General features: G+C 46.4%; 1 protein-coding gene across 1 annotated transcript in view; it reads right to left on the bottom strand.

Annotated features, from left to right (window-relative positions):
• The window catches only part of USP13 (ubiquitin specific peptidase 13), a 105312-nt gene extending 81549 nt beyond the window's left edge, over positions 1-23763 (bottom strand). Inside the window, exons 1-2 of the mRNA XM_080929635.1 lie at positions 23506-23763; positions 3209-3334 (exon numbers count right to left, since the gene is read on the bottom strand). Of these exons, the coding sequence (XP_080785761.1) occupies positions 3209-3334; positions 23506-23667 (288 nt within the window). The 5' untranslated portion in view covers positions 23668-23763. The remainder of the gene's footprint in view (positions 1-3208; positions 3335-23505) is intronic.
• Positions 23764-25218: the final 1455 nt, after the last annotated feature.

Genomic DNA, 25218 nt, shown 5'->3' with positions numbered 1-25218 from the left:
GCAGGGAAGCATCAACACATCAACTGGATCACATCTGGAGCACTGAAGGCAAGGGTCAGTTAAGGAGACTGTTGATACAGTGTTTTCAGCTATGAGTCATAAGAGGCAAGCTGAGCAAGTGACAGGCCTAGAGGCCTGGAGCCCAGAGAACAGCGGATCAAAATAGGAACACACAGGCAAAACTGGGTGGGGGGTGTGGCCAAAGACGGAATAGCTACGTAAAGGCCCAGATGCAGAATCACACAGATGAGGTCACCAGCAGTCTACCACGCCACCGCCACCTCTGTGACCCAGAGCAAGTAAAGTCTCTCGGCCTCTAATTCATTTCATCCCTTTACACTAAGACATGAAGCAACCTCAATTTTATAAGGATTATCCCACATCCCAACCGGAGAAACATGTGAGCAACACACTATTAGGGAAAAATCAAATGATTTCAAAGCTTAGTTTTGAAACTGATTTCTAGGCATACCAGGTACGGTAACATGGGAAATTAAGAAAAACTCAAATCAGAATCGACCGTTTAGAAGATCCAAGATGCTTTGTAAATTATTAGAGCTATATAAAATGAATACTTGAAAACTAACAATGCCAATAATCAAATAAATCTGCAATAAAATAAAAGTGATAACAAGAGTAAGGGACCAGAGATGTCTTAGTGGGTAAAAGCATTTTCCATATAGCCTTAATGACCTGAGTTTAATTCCAGAAACAAACGGTCGAAGGAGAAAAGTCACTTGCAAATGTGGTTCTCTGACCTACACACACACACACACACACACACACACACACACACACACACACACACACACACACACACCTGGGTGGTTTGATTGAGAATTGTCCCCATAGGCTCATATATTTGAATGGTTGGTCCTGTGGAACTATTTTGGAAAGGATTGGGAAGTGTGACCTTGTTAGAGGAGATATGTCACTGGGAATGGGCTGTTCAGCCCCCCCTCCGTCTCCCTCTCCCTCTCTCTCTCTCTCTCTCTCTCTCTCTCTCTCTCTCTCTGCCTTACGCTTGTGGATCAGAGTTAAGCTCTCTCCACAGGAGTAGAACAGTAACTGCAGAAAAGTAACTAAGATAACACTCAATGATAATCATAGCTTTCTAAATGACTAGAAATACATAAGAAAATATTCAATCATCACAGAATGAAATGCCAACTATTTTTATGTCACTTCTCAACCACTAAACTGGCAAAGACTGAAAGTCTGGCCAAAGAATGGTGAGGGTGTGGACAAACAGACATTCCTCACCACTTAGACAGAAAGACACACTGTCACTAACACACTGGGGAGAATTAGCCTTCTCCTGACAAAACTGAAGACTGGCACCCACAAGCCAGCGGGATGGGGAGGGTAAGTCTTTTACAGAAGCCTTTGTACAGGGTGTCTGTAGAAAGTGCATTAAGATGTTCACTGGTGCACTGTTTGGCATGGCAATGAACAGAAGCAATCTAAATGTTCAGCAATAGGAGAAGAAAGGAACTTAGAGATAAGCCTAGGAGAGAACACTACAAATCTCTTAATAAATATGAAGTGAATACATCTATATGCATCTCAGTACGGCTAGATTCCAGAACAACACAGTGTTGTGGTGGGGCACTCTGTGAGAGACCAAAGATAAACATTTGTATCCTTAAAATGCATGGTCTCCCTACATACTGCCTGTACAGAAATGGGGATGCACGAAAGTAACCGAGAGACCTCCTATTCTCACAGTTGGATGATGTGAGGATGGTCACAAACCCACACACTTATGGGTAGCCATAATCAGATCAGTGGGTTATCAACAGATCGAACATGCACCATTAAAAGGGACATAGTGGGGGCAACTTAGGAATATAAGTTGGAGGAAGAAAGGGGGTAGCTGTGATAGTGTTTTATTGAATAAATGTATTGTCTCAAGAATAAAGAACATTATCAGGTGTGGGGAGAGAGGAATGGGAGAGAGTGGAAATCAATGGGGTTGAGGGCATCTTGAGGACTAGCTGGAGATGTGGGATGGAGGAGGCTCCCAGAAGTCTATGGGGAATAAGGAGACTCTAACTGAGACTCCTATCAGTGAGGGGATAAGGAGACTGAAGTAATCACCTCCTGTAGCCAAGTGGGACTTCCACTGGAGAGAGAAGAACATCAACCCATCCACAAAAACTTCTATTCAGAATTTGTCCTGCCTACAGGATGCACAAGGATAAAGATGGAGCAGAGATTGAGGGAACAGGTAACCAATGACTGACCCAACTTGAGACCCATCCCATGGGAGAGAACCAACCCCTGACACTATTAACGATATTCTGCTATGCTTGCAGACAGGAACCTATCATGGCTATGTCCTGAGAGGCTTCATCCAGAAGCGGATGGAGACAGATGCAGAGACCCACATCAGGCAGAGCTCAGGGAAGCTTGTGGAAGAGTGGAGAAAGGATTGAGTGAGCTGGAAAGGTCAAGGATACCAGAAGAAGACCTACAGAATCAATTAACCTGGAGCCATGGGGACTCACAGAAACTAAGCCACCACGCATGCTGTGTCTTAGCCTAGTCCCTCTACACATTGGTAGCAGATGTGCAGGTTGGTCTTCACGTGGGTTCCCTAACAACTGGAGCTGGAACCGCCTCTGACTCTGCTGCCTGCCACTGGGTCCCTTTCCCCTAACTGAATTTCCTGGTAAAGCCTCGGTGGGAGAGGATGCACTGAGTCCTGCTGGGACTAGATGTCCCAGGGCAGGGTGGTACCCAAGGGGGCTGCCCCGAAATGAGGGAGGGATCTGTGAGAGTGAGACTGGGAGAAGAAGGGGGGAATTGACGGGGATGTAAAGTGAATAAATTAATTAACTAATTCTTAAAAGTCCAAGTTCTCTTTTTTAAAAACTACAATTTTTAAAGGGATATGAACTTTTAAGAGAGTCCCTTCTCTCACTTAAGGAAAACACTGAAGGGATACAGTAGTTTTGTACTTTTTTGTATTTTTAAACTTAAGATTACTTTTTTTTTCATCAATCAACCACATGACCTCTTAATTTCAACCGGTGGTCTAGAAGAAAAATGAAACCAGCTAAGGTAAGGACACAGATGGAAAGGAACCTCTGAGTGTCTACACGTTGCTGTGGTTTGCTGTCATTAAGGAGAATAAGGGGTTCTGAGGGTGAAGTAAAACTCCTCTGGTGGACACGCAGAAGCCTTCTCCAAACATCCTGCTCACCTCTCGCATGTGTCTCTTCAGGTGCATATATACGCTCTGTCCAGTTTTTCGGAAATGTCTTTCAACGTGTTCCCTTCCAAAGGCCAAAAACGTGTTCATGCATACATACAGTCCACCTTCAGAGTTCTAGAAGAAAGAGACAGGGTACAAAGTTACCAACGACACATGGCCAAGACATCAAGATACAGACAGCTGGAAGAAAATGTAATTGGTAAGGGTCAGCCTCAGCAAAGGGTTACAGTGACTCTCATAAGTATCTGCTGGAACCTCAGACAGCTTCACTCTCACCCCAGGAGAGTTCGGAGCTTATTAAGTGCAGGCTACTTTCACCCCACATGAGAAACTACAGGCTCTAGAAACATGTGTCAGGAGCTCCGAGTGTTGCATATCATAAAGTGCTTCTCAGTTTTCGGTTTGAGTGGAACTTCTGGATTCTTATGAGTCTCCAGGAAAATTTGCGAAGGGGAGAGACCTTCCCTGACTATGGGCTACAGCAGCCTATAGGCCATGGACTAGGTGGAATAAGAGAAGGAGGAGAAGGAGGAGGAGGAGGAGGAAGAGGATGAGGAGGAGGAGAAGACAGCCTGTAGCACTGTCATTCTCTGTTTCCTGAATGTAGTGAGGTGAGCAGCTTTGTTTTGCCACACACAGCCCTACCACAACATTCTGCCTCACCAGAGACCACAACAATGGAGCTGGTCAACTATGAGCTGAGGCGTCTGAAATCCTGGGCCAGAATAAGTCCTTCCTGGTAGGCTTAACGTTGTTGTGCATTGTGTAAAGATTATCTTTGTATTACTCAAATGCTGACTTCTCTGCCCCCACATCTGGTTGCAATCCAGACATGGCATTGTAATGATTATTCTATGTATCTTCCGCCTGAATGTTGTAAACATTGCTTCCCATTGATTCTCCAATTTGTCAATAAAGACTGAGCAGCCAAAAGCTAAGCAGAAGAGAGAATGAGGCTGAACTTCTGACCCCAGCCAGGGAAGGAGGAGGGAAAGAGGAGGAGGGGGATTCACAACAAGGAAGGGATCCAAGAGACACCATCAAAAAACATCTGGAGCAGAGAGGGCCAGACCAAATACTAAAATGCAAGTATCTCAAGGATTGTGGCTGGAAGGTAGCCAGATGAGCTGAGAGGATTGGAATAGATTAAAATAATTGCTCGGTTATTGTGCCATAAAGCTTGATTAATCTTTATCTAATAAATCTAGTAGTCTCTGTCTCACTTATTTGGCTAGCCAGGATAAACAATAAACAGCTACTTTTAAAATTCCTTTAACACTTCCTCCTCCATTAAGCATTCCTCATGTGTTTGTCACAGAGACAGAAGGACTAACAAACATGCACAAGCATATGTGTCTTTAGTTAGGGTTTTACTGATGTGAACAGTCACCATGACCAAGGCAAGTCTTATAAAGGACAATATTTAATTGGGGCTGGCTTACAGGTTCAGAGGTTCAGTCCAGTATCACCAAGGCAGAAAGCATGACAGCATCCAGGCAGGCATGGTGCAGGAGGAGAGTTCTACATCTTCATCTGAAGGCTTCCAGGCAGGTAGGGTGAAGGTCTTAAAACCGACACCCACAGCGGCACACCTACTCTAACAAGGCCATGCCTACTCCTACAAGGCCACGCCTACTCCTGCAAGGCCACACCTACTCCTGCAAGGCCACGCCTACTCCAACAGAGCCATGCCTTCTAATAGTGCCATTCCCTCAGCTGAGCATACACAAACCATGACAACAGGCAATAACTTTCTATCAGCCGCTTCAAGTCATTCATCTATTAGTATTTCCATTTCATCATTTAATAAATTAATCTTAAGTCATTTTTCCCAAGTATATACAGCCTGGAATGTTCAGAGTTAGATTTCAATCTGTCTCTCTTTTTATCACTCCTGCCATTATTTCAAACCAAACCGCATAAAGTTGTTTCATTAAGATGAAGTCAAGATTGATGCTCACACTCCAGGTGCTTGATTTTCTGTCTCAATTTCATCTCTTTCTCTCACTTTGCCTAACTCGACTCTCTGAATAATACTTAATCTATAAAATTACTCGGTCTTTCTTCAAAGGAAGTGGATCCTATTAAAGCCCTGCTAGTCTCACCCCCTCCAAGAGAGAGAGAAGGAGAGAGAGAGAGAGAGAGAGAGAGAGAGAGCAGGGGAGGAAGGAAGGAAGGAAGGAAGGAAGGAAGGAAGGAAGGAAGGAAGGAAAGAGAAAGAGTTGCAGCAATACACAAACATGCATGCAGTAAAACACCCATACATGTAAAATAATAAAAGAACAAAAAACAAACAAACCTAACCCAACACCTATCCAGATTTCTTAAACTAAGCTCAGGTCTAGTGAGGGTGGAGCAGAAGAACTGTGAGTTTGAAGCTAGTAAGGGCTATGAGGGAGGGAGGGAGGAAGGGAGGAAGGGAGGGAGGGAGGGAGAGAGGGAGAGAAGGAGGTAAAAAAAAAAAAAAGAACAACTCTTTAACTAAAGAAAACATTATCTTGACCAATACATTGGAGGTGTCTTCAAACGATTTTCCTTTAAATAAACACGTTCTCTAGCATAATTAAACTCAATAGTAGGTACTCATATGGATATATATGAATAATATATACGCTTATAGTATCTACAATGGTCTTTTTTTTTTTTTATTAAATCAAGCACCATGTATTGTGACCAGAAAAATAAAAGCAGTTCCATTTGATCTGAATAACACGTGAATTCAGTAAAGAAACCTGAACCTTAAGAATGGTAGTATGGAGGTGAGGGATGCATGAAACATGTCACAGTCATGAACCAGTTCTGCACCTTGATGAGGCACCCAGGTCTTAGGTTCCACAGTTTCTGGAGACAGGGTGTGATAGCTATTCTTGGTTGTTAGCCTGACTTATCTGGAATTAACTACAATCTAAAAATGGAGGGCACACCTGTGAGAGATTTTCTGCTTGACATGAAGTAGGTAAATCAACTTGTAGTCCAGACCTTTTTGAGGTAGGAAGACATACACCTGTGATCCAGACCTTAAGGCAGGAAGACATGCCTCTAATCTGGGCCATACCTTCTGCTAGAAGCCTATATAAGGACACAGAGGAAGGAAGTTTTACCTTCTTCCTGCTTGCCCTCAACTTGCTAACACACCCATTCCTTCATTGGCATTGAAACCTACTTCTTCAGGATTCCAGTATATACAGAAGACCAGCTGAGACACCCAGCCTTGTGGGACTGAGCAACTACTAGACTTTTGGAGTCTCCACTCACAGATAGCCACTGTTGGATTAGTTAGGCTGCAGCCTGTAAGTCAAAATCATTCCAATAAGTCCTATAGATAGATGAATAGACAGATAGATGGATGGATGGACAGATAGATGGATGGATGGACAGGTGGACGGATGGATGGGTGGATGGTGGATGGATGGATGGGTGGATAGACAGACTAACAGATAGATGAAATGACAGACAGCAGACAGACAGACAGATTTATTCCATGAGTTCTGTGACTCTAGAGAACCTTGTCTAATACACGGCCTTTGGTAACTCCCACCTCATGAGACTGCCTAACTAAAAAGGAGAAAAAAGCAGATCAAAAAGCTTCCTGTGCACGAAACATTAGGCAAATGTTGGTTATCTGCTGTTATGAGGTAATTATTCTGCTACAGTACTCACTTTATAATTGGGGGAAATCAGCAGAGGGGAGGCCATGCAGTTCTGATAGCTGTGCAGACCAGGGCCAAGAACGATTCATCAGTCAGAAAGGAAAATATAGGCAAATAGTAATAGAACAGAGAAGTTAGCAAATGGAAGAAAGAAAATGCTATGCAATAACAATTTCCTAAAGAAAAAAAATATACAAGTGCTCTACAATGCAAATTCCAAAGTAATAAGCAGGCTAATCCTCTGATAATCTATCAAAGCCATCTAACAGGTCTTTGCTTTGTTGTTACTGTTTGTTTGTTTTATTTTCTAGGGCATTTGATGCATTAGAAATTTAATGCACTAAGCTCTGGGTATCCATCTATAGGGCTGTGTGGTGTTGTCTGCAAGTCCATAATCAAACAGAGCAATTCTGAATTCAGAGAGAAAGAGCCAGCAAAAAAAACAAAAACACAAAACAAAACAAAACAAAAAAAAAAAAAAAGACTGTTATAAACACCCACAGAAGTCTGACACACTGGCATAGGGAGTGGCTTCTGTGCCCTTGTGAAGCCATTTCATAGGGATTTGTCAATAGTTCTCAAGTTCAGGGCAGCAACAGAAAGCTTACCCAAAGGCAAAGAGAGGAGGGACCAAAGATGCTCTCGAGCCAGATAGCCTGGCATAAACAGCAGTGAGCATCAAGAGACCCTACCTCAGGCAAGGTGGAAAGGGAGAACAGACATCCTATGACCTCCACACATGCACTGTGTTATGCACACACACACACACACACACACAGAGAGAGAGAGAGAGAGAGAGAGAGAGAGAGAGAGACAGACAGACAGACAGACAGAGAGACAGAGAGAGAGAGAGAGAGAGAGAGAGAGAGAGGCAGACAGGGACAGGGAGGGACAGGGACAGACAGAGAATAAAGGTGTGCTGGTGTGCTGTTAAAATCCAGCGCAGGGGATTTGGAGAGATGACTCAGGAGGAAGAAAGATGTAAAGTCTTATGAATAAAGCCCATATCCACACAAAAGCAAAGCTGACATATCACAAGGCAATGACACTGAAATTCAACTCAGAGTTGTGAAAAGATAAACTCTGGACCATTGCAGGGAGATGAAAGTTTGTCATTCGTTTTCATTTTTAGAGACAGGGTCTCTCTACGTAATCCAAGACGTCCCTAAACTAACCATGTAACTCTGGCTGGCCTTGAGCTACACATTCAATTCCCTCAGCCTCTGGGATTACATGTGTGTGCCACCACAGTAGGCCTTTGGGTATTTACTGTGTAAAAAAACATTAACTTCTTACACTCTCACGACCTCTTGAAGGAATCAGAGGCTATTAAAACATCTCAGGCCCACGCGATGGCTCAGCAGTTAAAGGTCCTCTCCACTCTCTACACTGGCGTCTGTGCTCCTCTCCAGTGTTGGCATTTATATATTATGGGACAAAAAACAGTAACTTCGGATGGAAATAACTTACCTTACACACACATACAGTCACACACAAAAGGCAAACAGACAGACAGACTGCCCAGATCTCCATGATGAATTTGCCTGACAAGTTTTCCCACACAGGATCAAATACTACAACGGTCAGTGCCAAAAGCCCATGTAGTGCATTCCAACATGTGTATGGTGTGTACAGAGCCAATACTCTAACTCTGTATTACCCCCACGTGTGCCTCGAGAGCAAAGTGACTTCCACTGACCGCCATTTGAAACAATAGCAGAAGGTTCCCACACAAAGGTCAATGTCACAAGTCTCGAAGTGAGCAGCCCTTTCAAATAAAAGCACTCCACATGGTCGATCAGCGGGTGTTTAGAGAATCCTGTTCGTGAGGATGTTTTCTTGGAGACCAGCCTCACTGGCAGACAGAAAAGTAGAGTGTGCCTGTGTGGATGACAACTCAGGAAGCTGGGGACACTTCCAGCACCTCCTGTGGAAAACAAGCAGTCACTACCATAATAAGCATGGCACAGGGAGCCAGAGTCAGCACGGGGCCACAGCCAGGATGGAGACTAACCCACACATTGTTACACCAGGGAGACAAAACAGACCAAGGGCACAGTATCTTCTAGAATACTGATTTCAAAATAAAGGGGAAGGAAAGTTTCCCTAAATCAGCTGCTTGCCATCATGAGATAGAGTAACATTCATTCATGACCCATCCTTGACATGTCCTCCATAGAAACAGACTTGAGTGCACATACGGAGGGAGCACACGAGTCGTCTTTTTCCTGCAAAGAAAAGGTAACCGGCAAATGTGGTGGTACACAGCTGTAATCCCAGCACTCAGGAGGGTAAGACACAATGTTTGAGAGTTCAAGGCTAGCCTGGGATACACAGGAAGACCATATCACCAAGGGGGGGGAAAAGGTAAATAACCAAACTGTGTGCGTGTATTATCACATACACAACATACATCCTCTGTCACTTCTTCATGTGAGAGAGAGAATGTGGGATTGTTTTCTCCACATTCTTTTGCTGTCCAAGTGTATGGAATGGGGGGTGAGGTGCCTGTGCCTATGTGTTCATGTGCATGTGAAGGCCAGAGATCAACTTTGGGTATTGGTCTTTAGGCACAGTCTTCTTTGTTTGATTGAGAAGGGTCTCTTGTGAGCCTGAACTCCCCAGCTAAGCGATGCTGCTGGCTTTCAAGTTCCAGGAATCCACCTGTCTTCGGTTACCCAGTGCTGGCGTTAGAAGTGCATACCACCACATGGCTTATTTTATATAACATGAGTTCTGGGCTTCAAACTCAGGTCTTTGATTGGGACATCTCCTCAGCCCTCTTGGCATTTTCTACTTGTTATTCAGGAACATAGACTTGTTCCTTAATTTAAAATGAATATAAATCGGGATCAGACAATGATTCAGCAATTAAGAACACTTGCTGTTCTTTCAGAAAACCTGGACTTCCTCTAACTCCAACTACAGGCAACCAAATGCCCTCTTCTGGTGTCTATAGGCACCTGCATTTTCACACACACGCACGCGTGCGCACACACACACACACACACACATATATACACAAAATGATAAGAGCCCAGGCGAGCAAGGAAAGAAAAGCAGCCTAACGAGATGTGCAGCAAGCCAAACCGATCTTCAAAGCTCTTTAAAGAACAAAAGAGACAATGGAGATGAAGCCCAGTGGGCACAGCACTACCTACAATCCCAGCACATGGAAGGTAGAGGCAAGAAGAGCAACTACTCAAGATCATCCCCAGCTGCATAAGGAGCTCAAGATACTGTCTCAAAAGCAGACAGACAGAAAGAAAGCAGACCAGAAGAAAGCCAGAGAAGCAAGGTCGGGGGGGGGGGGGACACAGCGGAAGAGGAGGAAAGCCCTTCAAGCACCAGCTCTGGAGGCCCCATTAACAAGAGAAGAGCTGTATTTCCCCCTTTGTTAGAATTAAAAGCCACTGGCAGTATTTAAGATGGAAAATCCCTCCATCCCACCACATTTACAAAAAACGCTCTGCCATCTCCCTAGCACAAGAACCAGGCTTTGGTGCCACACGTTTACCAGGCCACTGAGAAGCCAGATAGCATTTTCTCACCTATGAAACCGAGGCCCCCACTCTGGGTGTTCTGAGCAACGAGTATGCTGTCACCAGCAACGGCTGGGAAGCATGATGGCAAGGGCACAAAGGAAAGCTACTAGGATACCCACGGAGCCAGGGTGACGACAACCATGTCTGGCTGAGGACACTGTGCTAAGGTAAATCTAAAAGTCAAACATGTAACTCACAGTTTTAAAAAAGGAAACAGGGGAACCACCTCATTAATAATAAAGCCTTTCCTGGTCATTTATTAGCTTAACTTATTTATATTTTAATAATATGTTATTAAGTCTTTAAGACTTTCATACAATATTTTTTGGCCAAGTTCACCCCTGTCCTCACCTCCCAACCCACCAAATACAGAATTTTCTTCTTTATTCTCTACCCCATCCAGCCAAGTTAGTGTTGCCCAGTCTTGGGAGCCAGCAAGCCCTAGAGTGTGTTCAACCTACCAGGGATGATGTTATAAAAGAAAGATAACTCCTCCTCCCCTGGCCGCTATCAAACACCAACGGGGGGGGGGGGTGGGGGGGTCCTCAGCCAGTGATGAGGTTCTGCCCATCTCCTCCCCTCCACGGTGGGATTTGTCTGGCTTCAGCTTTCATGGGTTTTGTGCGTTCTGTCACCGCTGCTGTGAGGTCCTCTGTGCAACTTGCCCTGTTGTGTCCAGAAAACACCATTTCGCTGAAGTTATCCACCACTCTTTTTCCACCTCCACAAATATCTCTGCGCCTTGAAGGGAACGTTGTGAGCCGTGTTTTAGAGCTGAGCACTCCACTGTCTCTTATACTCTGCATGGTGACCAACTGAGGGTCTCTGTGTTCACTGTCATCTGCTGCAAGAAGAAGCTTCGCTGATGGGGGCTGGGAAATGCACTGGTTTCATAGCACTAAGTCACCAGAACTCATTTTATGGTTCATACTATGTCCATTTAGCATAATAATAGTATTAGGTCTCCCCTGGGGCCTAAGACCTTCTAGCCACAGTTCTTGCTCGCTCGTTCACACTGTCAGGTATAGATTTTATCTCATGGAGCAGGCCTTAGAAACAATCAGAAAGTGGATGGTTACTCCCAAATCGTGTGTCCCACTACTGCCTCGGTAGCTGTATCTTGTCAAGCCAGTCATTACTATAACTTGCAGGGTTCGAAACTGGATAAAAGCGATAACGTTTCTCTTCTGGTTGTGTGCGGAGCACCTTCTGAGTACTATAAAACCTGCCCAGTATGGGTGAAGCTTCTAGGTCAGTACCAACTTAATTACTCCATTTTCTGGTACTCAAGTATGTACCATCTTAAACAACAGTGTACCGCCAGTTTGGGAGAGTAGCCAAGAGCACTGGCAATAGCCTGTAATATTTGGTGTTTATGGAACACCGTTGGCCAAAAGTTCTGTTTAGATGAGTGTCTTAGTCAGAATTTCTACTCCTGCACAGAAAATCATGACCAAGAAGCAAGTTGGGGTGACCAAGAAGCAAGTTGGGGTGACCAAGAAGCAAGCTGGAGAGAAAGGGGTTTATTCAGCTTACACTTCCACATTGCTGTTCATCACCAAAGGAAGTCAGGACTGGAACTCAAGCAGGTCAGGAAGCAGGAGCTGATGCAGAGGCCATGGAGGGATGTTACTTACTGGCTTGCTTCCCCTGGCTTGCTCAGCCTGCTTTCTTATAGAACCCAGGTCTACCAGCCTAGGGATGGCACCACCCACAATGGGCTGTGCCCTCCCCCCTTGATCACTAGTTGAAAAAATGCCTTACAGCTGGATCTCATGGAGGCATTTCCTCAACTAAGGCTCTTCTCTCTGTGATAACTCCAGCTTGTGTCAAGTTAACACAAAACCAGCCAGTAAAATGAGGTACAGTATCTTCCCCAACCTCTGGATCCATTATAGGGTAACTCCAATAAAACACACACACACAGCTCTCAGAATGGATTTAGTGTTATCCATACATGTGAGCATTCCTTCCTCCACCCTGCCCTGCCAGCCCACCCCACTTTAATCTTTTCTGTTCCATTACTCGACTTTAACCCTGTGTATCATTCTGTTCTATCTCTCTCCCTTGGTACCATCCAAAAGCCCCTTATTGAATCCCTGCCATGGGTATTCCAAATGCACATATCTGAAAACTCAAAGCTAACATACAGAAATGAGAGAAGATGTGTAACCTTTGTCACACCATTTGTAACATTTGTCTTTCTGAGTCTGGGTGGCCTCACACGGAATAACTGTCTCCAGCCCCATCCATCCATTTACCTGCAAATTTCATAGTTTTACTTTTTCCTTAACCTAGCTTCATTTTTATTGTTCTTTATGTGTGTCCATATTTACGTGCATACTTTTGCATGTACGTACACACATACGGAAGCCAAACATCAGCTATGTCAGCTGTGGGTGTCGGTCTTCAGCCACCATCCATCTTTGTGTTTTGAGGCAGTCTCTCATCGCCCTGGAGCTGAGTAGGCTAGTCTGGCTAGCCAGCGTGTGCCCGGGAGCTACCTGTCTTCTGCCCTGTAACATGGACCTGGAACCCAAACTCAGGCGCTTACCCACTGAGCCGCCTCCACAGATCGTGCCAGGTTGCTGAGGCTCAAATGCACCCCGTATTCTTTACCAACTGAACCATCTCTCAAGACCTCTCATTTTATTCTTTAACAGAGATGGGTTCAGGGTGAAGCTCCCCACACTGATGAGACTCTGTTAAATGTGAGAAGTGGGTTTCTAGGCAAGCCCAGAAAAACACATCTTACAAAGCTGATACAAGTATGAGCAGTCCTGAATGGGTGGGCCCCCAAAGAGCCAGCAGCTAAGACCTGTGATTCTCACAGGTTCACCAAAACACCGTGCCTGCGCTTGCCAAGCCCAAGACAAGATTCTATAAGTGTGAGTGCTGCGTCACCTTTTTCTCAGAGGGGACGGGGACACACACACACACACACACACAGGAGAAAAACACAGATCATGGGTATTGTGGTGGTTTGAATAAGAATGACCCCTAGAGCCACATATACAAGAATCTTTGGAGTGACACTACTTGAAAGGATTAAGAAATGTGGCCTTATTGGAGTAGGTGTGGCCTCGTTGGGATAGGTGTGGCCTTGTTGGGGTAAGTGTGTCATTTAAGTCAGGCTTTGAGGTTTCAAACGCTCAGGCCAGGCCAAGTGTCTCTGTCTTCCTGATGCCCGTGGATCCAGATGTATAACTCTCAACTTCTCCAGCACCGTGCCTGTCTTGTTTGCCACGGTGCTTCCTTCCCACCATGCTAACAACCGACTACACCTCTGAACCTGTAAGCCAGGCCCGATTAAATGCTTTCATTTAAAATGATTGCCATGGTCATGGTGTGTCTTCACAACAACAGAACACTGACTGAGACAGGTTTATGCAGAACCGCAGGAAGCCGTGAGTGACAGTTGGCAGAACAGCACAGTTCCTAAGCTGGGGACACAAACCTCCCAAACATGTACAGAAATAAAGCCCCTGCTGAGGTCACATGGATACAAAAGTAGAGGCTAGACCGAGCCCAGGCTAGCCTGCCCCTGAAGGCTGCTTTAATGTGTCTACAACGCAGATGCCATTTTGTTGGCAGGAGTTGGGTGGGCGGCTGTTGGCAAGCACAGCGGTCGCTGCCAGGGCTTGCAAAAAAAGAGCAGCTTTTTCTTCGGGGCTGTTGCATTCAAGGCAGAGGGGCAGGACAGGGACAGCCACCGGACTCCAGTGAGAAGCCTGTGTCAGACACTCCACCAGGCTCTCCTGTAGAGAAAAGAAAGGTGTGCCCTTCTCAGATGTCATGGGGTGACTGACTCCCTACGAAGTGGCCACTTCCGGCTGAACTCGCCCTATTCAGTCAGTTTCCAAGACCCCATGGACTGAGCTGGGTGGAAGATGTCGCTGAACTAACCTGAAGGGTTAAGAATCCCCTCAGTCTTTGTGCCCCCATCTGCTATGTCCAGAAATCAAATGATGACAGAATTCACATTCACTGAAGCCCACCATAAAACCTCAGGCTGGAGACCTGCTATCCAATATGGTGAACTCCAAGTGGCCACATACATGAGCTTCTTGTACCCCACCCCCACCCCCACATTGTTGCTTTTCTGTGCTCTTTCCTCCTGGCCAGTCAGTGTTCTCATCCCCTCGGCAGACCCACAACCCTATTTCTGGGACATCTATGACCAGGTCATCCCTCCTCCACCGTCACACCCAAAGAATTAGCCAGTGTGAGGAAGACAACATTTGGTGTTACTAGGAGAGAGTCTGTATAACTGCAGCCAATTACAAGTGTCTTTTAATGCATTTCTCTTTCCTAGCTAATTGTATATATGGGTGCCCACGGCAAATCTGCTTCTAGGTGGTTTTTAAGTCATGTGTATTCTGCCCAGAACAGCTGGGGACTGCCTGTTCACATGTCTAACTTCAGGCTTCTGCCTGAGGGTCCCTTAGCTTGAGCCAGTCAGAGAAAAGGTGAGAAGGATACAATGGGGACTGCTCCCTCCAAAAAAACGGGTGACAAGATTCAAAGAGCACAGAGGTGGGTCCCAGCCCCTCACAAGTATAGAGTACGCAAACTAGGCACTACCACAACCCCAGACCCCAGCCCTGGCCTCTGAGGTCCCTGCTTCCTAACTTCCCAGGCTGTACAAACTCACAGCACACTTGGATGTCATATCTCATCTTCCTCACGGCCACCCTGACACACTCCATTCCCAAGACACCGGCCAGGGGTCCCCTCCACCCATGCTCTGTGGACTCTACGGGGCCATTACCTGCTTCCTCGAGCTCCACTTCCATGGCCACTGTCCTCATGAAGGGGTGTCCTCCAGTACAAAAGCAATCTTCTGTGTGGTCCCTAAACTCCAGGTCTCCAACTACCCTCATTCCACACCTAGTCTACATTCCACTTCTAGAAGAGCAGCCACCTGTCTCCAGTCTCTCTGTCCCCTCACTTCTAAGTGGCCAGCCCATCTAAACTAGTCTTGTTTTAAGGCAAGCTCTCATGTAGCCCAGGCCAACCTTGAACGTGCCTACCTAGCTAAGGCTAGGCACTTGTCACTACCGCCAGCTCTCCACTGGGTCAGATCTCATCAAGGTCACCATCCTCCATAACCCACAAGAGTAAGGATCAGACTGCTACCCAGCCTCCCCAGCAGCTGGCTCTTCCAAAGGAGAATTTGCTGTCTCAAACACATGAAAGACCTCCACACCTTCACGCCCTCCTCCAATAAGCTCCCATGTGCATCCTCCAGGGCCCAAGCCACTGCTTTTCATCAGGCCTGAAATCTTCGAGCATACATCTGAAGTACCACACTAAATATCCTATAAGTGGTCTGGGGTGTGGGGGGCTCTAAGCATAACAAATCAGAGCATACATGCTTCACTCTTACACCCCAGAATCTGAACGAGCCTTGATGAAATCCCCTCAAGTGCCCGAGGATGGGTGGGTCCGTAATGGACACATTAAAGCACAATGGAGATCTGTCGCTTTCCTCCTGCCCCAGGACCTCTGTCTCCTCCTTGAACACACCTCCCCCACTATGTCACCTACCCCAGTGCAGGCTGAATATGGGGTCTAAATGAGAAGTGACTCAAAATAGGGGTGGGGTAAGGGTCTCATGTGGTCCAGCCTGGCCTTGAACTCACTATGCATCAGAGGATGACGGAACTCCTGGTTCCCTTGCCTACATCTCTCTAGTGCTGGAATTTCAAGCTTGCGGTTGCACCTGGTTTTATGCATTTCTTGAAATAGACCAAAGCTGTACATACTGGGCAAGTACTCTACTCACGGAACCCAAAGATTTTGATTCCTCTCACTGGAGACACACACACAGCATCCTGCATCCCAGGCATTGTCTCAGTCCTGGGCATTCACAGATCCATCATGTCCTCGTCTTTATGACAGTTCCAGCTCTTACTCAGTCACTGTGCATACAGATCAGGGGGTCTGGGACCAGTCACACAGTACTGAGCACAGCACAGTCCTGGTGGCACCCACAGGGAAAGCCGTGGGGTCAATTCTACAAAGCCCCAAGGGTGTCTACAATCACAGTACACAAAACACCCAAGACACCATTCCCTGGCATCTTAAAAGTCGAATTTAGGACTTGAATATAATATAGCAAAATTAAAATACCACATTGGTAATTTAGTAGTGTTTTTCATTCCAAAGACTATGTTCAGCATCTTAAAAATAAGCAATCAGAAAGATTCAGGCTTAGTAACACAGAGTTACAAATGGTTTAACTTCTAGTTTTCTGGTCTTTTCCCTTTGATTTTAAATTCTGGCCTTATATATTCCATGGTTTGGACAATCCGCATACTACCTAGGTCAGCGACCAAAGGGGAAAAAAATTTAAGTGTCATAAAAACAAGAGATAAATAAAGAAAGAAAGAACCCCTAGCCCAGCTTGGGGGACATGGTCCTCACAGTCAACTCCCAAGCCAGCTTTGAAGCATGTCTGGGTCACCCAGGGGAGAGGTGACAGAGAAGGTATTCTGGCTGAAAGAGCCAAAACAAAGGCAGGGGTGACGTATGGAACTCCTAACCCTGAAAAGTAACTGGGAGCTAACACAGGACAGGTGGGTCAGCCAGGTAACCTGGGGAGGTGAGGCAGAGGCAGAATCTGGTCAGCAACCCTGCGGAGTTCTGGGCAGAAAATGGTATCAAACAGGTCTCTAGAAAGGTTACAGAAGACCGTGTGCAAGACTGCAGGGAGAACACGGTTCTTAGTTAAGAAGCTTCTGGAAGGGCCCATCAAAAGCTGATAAGAGCTTAAACCTTGTCCTGTGAGGAAGAGAAGAGGTGACTCCAGATCTGGTAACTGGCAGGATGGAGTGTTAGAAGATACATATGGCTGTTTGTCAAGGCATAATTCACAGAAGCCAAAGGGAGAAGCAATCCAATATCCGTCAGCAGATGAACAAATGAAGGAAGTATCTGATTATACAACGGAATACTATGCAGTCTTTAAAGAAAAAACCCTGATATATGCTGCTGTGTGATAAAGACGTAAGTGAAATAAACGATACACACACATACACACATACATACAGACACATACATATATGCATAAACACATATACACACATATATACACATACATATTTATATACATACACATATAAACACATGCATATACATACACACACCTACGCACACCTATGCACACACATAAACACATATACACATATATTCACATATTCACATATATACACACATATACATACATACACACACATAAACACATATACACACATATATATAAATATACATACATACACATATACACATACACACGCCACTGTTACATGAGTTATCTAAGGTAATTGGCATAGTCAAATTTGTAGAGGCAGAAGTAGCATGGTAGGATATGAAGGCAGAGGGGAATAGTTGGGGAGAAGGAGGATATCAGCAGGTTGGAGGGGGACAAGAAAGCAATAAAGGGATGAATATGACCAAAATTCATTATATATGCCATGAAAATGTCATAAAACCCATTATTATGTAGAATTAATATAGACCAATGAAAGACATTTGTTCAAAAGTATGTGTCTGCATGTGTTTGCATGTGTTTGTATCTGCCAGTATGTATCCATGTATGTGTGTTCACCGGCGTTCATGTATGTGGGTGTGCATCCATGTGCATTAGGGGTAGTACATGTGCATCGTATATGCACAGGGAGGTTAAAGGATAGCTGTCTTATTCCATAATCATTCCTCACCTTATCTTTTGAGACAAGAGCTCTCCCTGAACCTGGAGCTGGACAATTTAGTTAGACTGGCTGACCTGCAAGCCCCAGAATCCTCCTGTCCCCGCAGCGCTGGAATGACAGACACATGCCACCATGCCCAGCCTCCTACATGCAGTGTGGGGATCCACACTCAGGTTCTCACACTTGCACAGTGGCATGGCTGCACTGGCCCTGCCATCTCCCCAGCCCCTAGGATACTGCTTTCAAAACACAAATAACTGATCTCCCATGCCATTTCCATTCCAGAAGATCTAGGCTGGGAAGCAAATACTCCCAAAACTCCCATTTCTAACAGTGCCAGGCCACACCTGACTCTGCAGCAGGTGAGCGCAGTGACACAAGCTCTGGAAGATTTAGCAAACCCCTAACCGGAAGCTTTTCCCCCAAGGAGACGTGCTAAGTCAGTCCTGACTACCAAGTCCTTCTCCGCTAGAATTTAACAGAGACTCCTGGGGAGATGGAGAAACAGCCATGATGCCACTATCTAAGATCCCTGGAAAATGGCAGAGAAGTTTCTTCACCAAATTCCTGCTACAGGAAGCGAGACATGTGTGGCTGAATGGCTCCTCTGAGCTGCTGTTGCTCCTGGAAGCCTGGGAAGCTGTGAGGACTTCCACAACAAATGCTGAGCTGGTCAGTGAGGGTGTGTCCTGGATCGACACTCGCCCAGCAGGGGAAGGGGGGAGCCAGAGATAAATACCCTCCCCCTCTCCTGCCCCTCCGGTGGAAGACTGGAGGTGCATTCCACAGCTTCCCCTCCCCAGACTTGTTACCAGATGCGGGCTGCTTAAGCCAGGGCTTTCCTTCCTTCTTGCTGCTAGCCCTTTCCCTTCCCTGAGACAGCTTGCCAACATGAGCTGCCTGTTCTGAAGCCTGCTCTTTTGCAGTGATCCAAGATAAGGCCAGGGTGACCATTAACGTTCCCTGTCAACTTGACAGGAGCCAGAATCACCTAGGAGACAAACCTCTCCAGGGCTATGAGGGGGGTCCTCAGTTGGGTTCAAGGCGGTGGGGAGACACGATCCTGGGCACTGGGTTCTAGACTGAAAAATCTGAGAAAAGCAACTAAACACCAACGTTCACTTCCCGGTTCCCTGCCTCTGGGTGCAAGGTGACAAGCTTCCTCCGATTTCTGCCACCATGACTAGTCCCACCACCTCAAAGGACTGCGCCCTCGGCCACAAACCACAATGGAGGCTTCTGTTGTGGAGTCTGTCATAACAAAACCAAAATGGCTAAAACAATAAGGGATAGAAAGAGCAGCTCTCTCTGCAATCAGAGAAGTACTATGCCCTGAACAGAGTGCACCTGCTTCATCCAAGACTTCACACCCAGCAAATGCTTCAGAAATAAGAATTAAAGGGATAAAATAAGCAGGAAGAAGGCCAGTCTGTATACACCACAGACTCTGCAGTGTAGGCATCCAGGACAGGACGGAATCGGAAGCGGACTGGAAAGAGCCTTAATAGATGATCACCAGGAGAAGCCAATACTAGACAAGGAAATGACCGCTGCACAGTGAGAAGCCACAGACTGGCCTCGCTAGACGACAAACAGAAAAGTACAAAGTACACAGGCTGAAGGAACAACTCTACCTCAGAGAGAGCCATATTGGGTGTATGAAGGCACCGAGTAGATGGGGGAACCCAACACAATCCCCACCCCCTTCATCTGACGTCCACACACTGAGGCTGGAGACTAGACCTAAGCAAAACCAAAAAGCTAGGGGAACAAACTTGTCTTTATCATCCGTTCAGTACCAGACACCTGAGGGAGGGAAGGAAGTGGGAGGTACTGAGATGAGCCTCACTGTGGCCAGCTCACTTCAGCCTGCAAAGCCCTTAAGGCTGTGCCTAGGGCCTGCAGCCTCCATGATACAAGGGTGTGGACTGTCTTCCTCCAAGCTTGCTTTGCAGTAGCTACTTTCCATTACTGGATTCGAACCGCCGGGAGGTGGGGGGACCACTGGATGGGAGGGATTACTATTTCTTACTCTTGATCAGGTGGCCCCTGGACTCGACCTGAGACCACACAGATGGAGAATGTGGTAGAGATGCTTCCTACCTCAAGGCAGACAGTAGACAAGAGAGCTAAGAAGGAGCCAAGAACAAGACACCCAGCAAAGACCCACCCCAATAATTCACTTCCTTTCTTAGACCAAATGTCCTGAAGTCTTCTGGATCTCCCAAAATAGTGAGCTAGGAATAATAACATGTGAACCTGGAAAAGGACATTTCATATTCAAATAAACCATAACACACGTGAAATAACGTTATCTAAGAGTAGCTTTTCAAGAGCCAAGTAAATGGAGGACCTTAATTCAACCCCTAAAACTCAACCATGGCAGGAGAAAAAGAGTCCTTTTCTGTTTGCAAATTGTCCTCTTAGCTCAACAATCAAGCCATGGCTCATAGGGGTATAATGCTCTCTCTCTCTCTCTCTCTCTCTCTCTCTCTCTCTCTCTCTCTACCCCCCCCCACTAGTTAATCAATTAAAGCATCTCTTTTAAAAACAAGATAGATTTCTAAGCCTGGGCTGGTGGCATAGACCTGTGATCCAGCTATTTAGGAGACTGAGGTACAGAAATCCCAAGTTCAAGATCAGTCCACAGTTCAGCATAATTTCATGTAAGTTATCTCAGCAACTCAGTGAGAGCATATTTCAACTTAGAGATATAGGGGATATAGCTCATCGGCAGAGGACTTGTCTAACATGTATGAGGAACTACACCAAGATCAGGTTCAGTGTTAGAATATAAGGTTAGCATGTTCAAAGCTAGAGTTAAAACCCCAGCTCCCATTACTGTGGGGCCTCTGCTCAAGTACGTGGGGTCACCTGACTACGAGCAAGATAAAAAACATTGCATATATATATATATATATATATATATATATAATTGTATATGTATAATGTACTTTTTCAGGACTCTTTCTACTCCCTCTTGGTTCTGAAGTTACATCTTCTTTGCTGCTATGATTTGAGTTCATCCCCATTACCCTATCCCACCCTGTGCCCCGGGTGGTAGTACTGTTAAGAAGTGGGGTAGCAGAACCTTTGGTGTAATCTGCCCCTCAGAAATGGGTCACTGGGGGTTATATCTGCTTCTGATGTCGGCCTAAACCTTCTTGTTCCTTGAGCGGCCACACATTACTGGCTGTTCCACCTGCCCTCCCCCTAACATGGACTGTGCAGTGAGTCAACTTATATCTTGCCTCTCGACGGCTGTTCCCATAGGGATTTTTACCTTAGCATCTAGAAAATTACCTCACTCAGCCAAATCATTCTTTATATTTTGCAATACATCACAGGCAAGCAAGAAGAAAATATTTGTGCTTAGCGTATTGGCTTAGACCATCCACCTATTTTATCTTCTACCAGATTTACCTATGAGCCTTTTCAAAACAATCTGAAAGATGTCTACCCTCACCCCCAGCCCATTGTAACTGTCGTTGAATGAAAGTCTTCACTACGTTTGACACCATCCAAGTGTGTTTCTCACACGTGTGAGCTGGCACTAATGATCAAAAGGCACTGGATCCTAAATGAACTGCTGAAGTCCCCCAAGAAAAAAACTTCTCATTTTCAGGCCCCATGCTTTAATTTGTCCATCATAAACCCTCGTCATCTTCCCTGAAATACAGATAATGAAACTGGATGATTCATGGCCTGCAAACAGAACCAGTCTTCCCCCAAGGAACATGGCAGCATGCATGAAATCATCACTTACGTGGACAAGACGCTTCTAGAATGCTGTCTGGCCCACAGAAAACCAGCTCCTATCTGTGGAAACCAGTTTCAACAATCGACTTGTCCTCACACCTTCTTTCCAGGAAAGTCTACCAGCAAAGGTAGAAAAGCCACTAGTCCGCCATGGAGAACTCCATTTTACGTGTCCTGAGGAGTTAAGCCACCTTCTAGTGTTTGTAGTCTGCCTACAACTTAGGTCAGACGCTGGCCATCGCCCACTCTTGGTTTTTTTTTTTTTCCATGTAACCTCCCCCACACAGGGTCCACACAACTTGATAGCGGTCTTTCCAGGAATGCTGTAGATAATGGGATGCAACGGCCATGTTGACGGTTACTGTGAGTAATGGGTTCAAAATTTGCCAACTAATAAATGTAATCTTTTGTTCCACTCTACCTGGGTCTTTTTAAAAGATATGAAAAAATAAATAACTAACAAATTAGTTAGGTTTGATCTCCAGATCATCTGGAATAGCATAAGAGGAAAACTAAACAATCCCAGAGAAGATGATAACGCCAGAACCCCAATGTATACCAAACAAAATAAGCCTCACAATCATCTCAAATCAACCAACCACCAGACACAAAAAAGAAGAAGACTTCTGAGATTTTTGCCTCTTGTTTAGGATTTTTGCCTCCCCCAATAACTCTCTATACTCTTAAGAATAAAATATATTAGACAACCTCTGTGAAACCTGTCTCTCCAACCCATGAACCTCGCGATGCCCCAAGATCTGCTGGGTGACATATGAGATCCAAAGTGGAAGGGTAAAAATAGCCTGATCCTCAAAAAGGCAGATAGCCGCCAGACAGCTGAGTCACTTTGAAGCCCGTTTTGACTACTGAAGGGGGCATTTCACTCTGCTTCTGCCTGGCTTTCACAACCTCACAACCCACCAGGTTGGAAACCTCCACCAGCCTTCCTGGTGGAAGGCCAGGGTGCCTCTTAACTTCCCCTCCTCCTGCGGGGTCACGAATCGGGAGTGAACTTTTAATAATTCACAAGTCAACCCAGTGACTTACTTAGAAGGGAAGGATTTGAGTAAAGCTTTAGGGAGCCATCATAAGCCAGCGGCAGACCCCTTATTTCTCTGCTGCCCAATTAGGACCACCGGACCTGACAATGGCCAGAAAGGAATGGGATGGGAAATGGAGAGGTGAACTCAGAGGCCATCAGCATTGTTTCTGTCCCGCAGTGGGAAACCCTGGGCAAGAAAAGACTTCTAGACAAGGGGGAGGGAGGCTGTGCCTGCCCGCGGGCTAGGGGACTCTCACCAACCACGTCTCCACCCCTCTGTCACTCGCGAAAGCAGCTCAGAACCCTGGTCTAACTCTTGCTTGCTTTTCTCGATGCTGGGGCTGTGGGCAGAATGCTGAGGGCTGGGGCCCTGGCAGCCCAGCCTCACCCTAGCGGAGTGAAGGGCCCACAGGACCCAGTCTTCAATCGCCGCAGCCCGAGGGCGCTCACTTGGTGCAGGGGAGCCGAAGCAGAAGGAGAAAAAGTCCTGGGCCCGCAGCTCATCGGGTCCCCTACCTACGCGCCACCCCGTTTCCCAGGCCGGCTGCGCGACTGCGCCGTGGATCTTCCTTACCGGGGAATCGTAGGAGAAGGCGCACTCGTTCTTATAGACGCGGTCCCCCGACCTGGGCACGCGGATCGTGGGCATGTGAGGCACCAGCAGCTCGCCCAGGTCCCCTGCAGCCATCTTCCCGCCGCCACCCGGCACGCTGAACAGGGCGCCCCGGCGCTGCATGGCCGAGGAGCGCAACGGGCCTGGGAAGGAGCGCGGCGCAGCGGGAGAGCAGGACCTGGACCCAGCGGCCGCGCGGGCTGAGGATCGGCTCAGGCTGGGAAGGCTCGGCCCCTGCCCCGGCCGGCCCGGCGGGCGGGAGCTGCTATTTTTAATCCAATAGCGAGTCGCCGGCCCAGCTGCAGCGTCAGGCGGGGCGCGCGCCAGCCGCAGCGCTGGGGGGGTTGGGGGAAGGATGCCGCGCGGGCGGGGACGCAGGAGTGGGAACCGGGGAGGCCCCGGAGGTCCCCAAGCACTCCTCCCGACCCACCGTGGGCCCTACCTCGGGCACGTAATCCCTAACTGCCCAGGATCAGATCCTGGGAAGCCCGCACAAAAACGCGGTGCGCAGGGCGACCTCCCCATAGATGGGAAAGGGGTGGGTGGGACTGGGTGTCGCCTAGCTCTCAGGTTCTTGCTTCTCACTTTTTAAACATGCAAAGCTCTATAAAAGACACTAGAAACCATTGGGGCCTGGAGAAGGAAGAGGTATGTTTCCCTATATGTTGCTAGGGTAGGGGGCTGTGGGAATTCTACCTCCCCACCCACCCCACCCCACACACACTGTAAGATAAGGATGTCTATTTTTCTCCGGGCTTTACAATGTCTTCTATGACTCAAGGTCTCCTGTCGAACATCCAGTGGCCTGATTTGAGGATCCATGCGCAGACGTACAAAGTCCTGCCCTTGCTTGTGTACTCTTCAAAATAAAATAATGGATCTTCAAAATAAAATATGAGGAGGGGGCTTGATAATGTCCTGTGAGGTATGCTCTCGTTTTATCGTTTCCTTTTTAAAAGAGTAAATAAATAACCCATGAAATGAGGAGATTGGAAACAGGTTCAGGATCTCAAAATTAGCTTTGGCTTAGCTACATGAGATACTGTCTTAAAAAAAAAAAAAAAAAAAAAAAAAAAAAAGATACTCACCCATTCATCCTTCAGTGAGGTTTAATTCTATTCTTACAGCACAGGTATTCCGTTAAGGTCCCCTAATAATATACATCACACCACCGAACATAGCTCTGCATGATACCCAGAAGAGGCAAATCCAAAGCACTCTGACTCTCCAGATAACACTTCCTTTAACGTCGTTGCTGCTGTTACTACATTTCTCTGCCTCATATTGCTTCGGAGCAAAGAATTAGACACGTCTTGGCTTCCTCCCTATCTAGTAGGATCTCTGCCTGTTCACAGACTGGTTAACCAAAAGAAACTTGATTTAAAATGTTCAAAGCTTAATACCCAATCTTGACTTGGAAGAAAACCAAACCAGTGAGATTAGTTTCTCATCTTGCAGCTGGTAAAAGATTTATCAAATTAGTCCAGGCTGGAGAAACGCCCTCACACACATTGGGAACAAAACCTGCAAACCTCCGAAAGGATATTCACTTTTAATTTTGTGATTGTTTAAAACAGAGCATCATTTTGTATGCCAAACTGATCTGTGGCTCCTCGGGATTCCCCCTGCCTCGCTCCAACCCATCACCCCCATTTGGCTCCCCACTGCTGGGAT

The sequence above is a fragment of the Micromys minutus genome (genome assembly GCF_963924665.1).
Source record: "Micromys minutus genome assembly, chromosome: 15".
NCBI lineage: Eukaryota > Metazoa > Chordata > Mammalia > Rodentia > Muridae > Micromys > Micromys minutus.
This window is presented reverse-complemented; position numbering and strand designations above follow the sequence as displayed.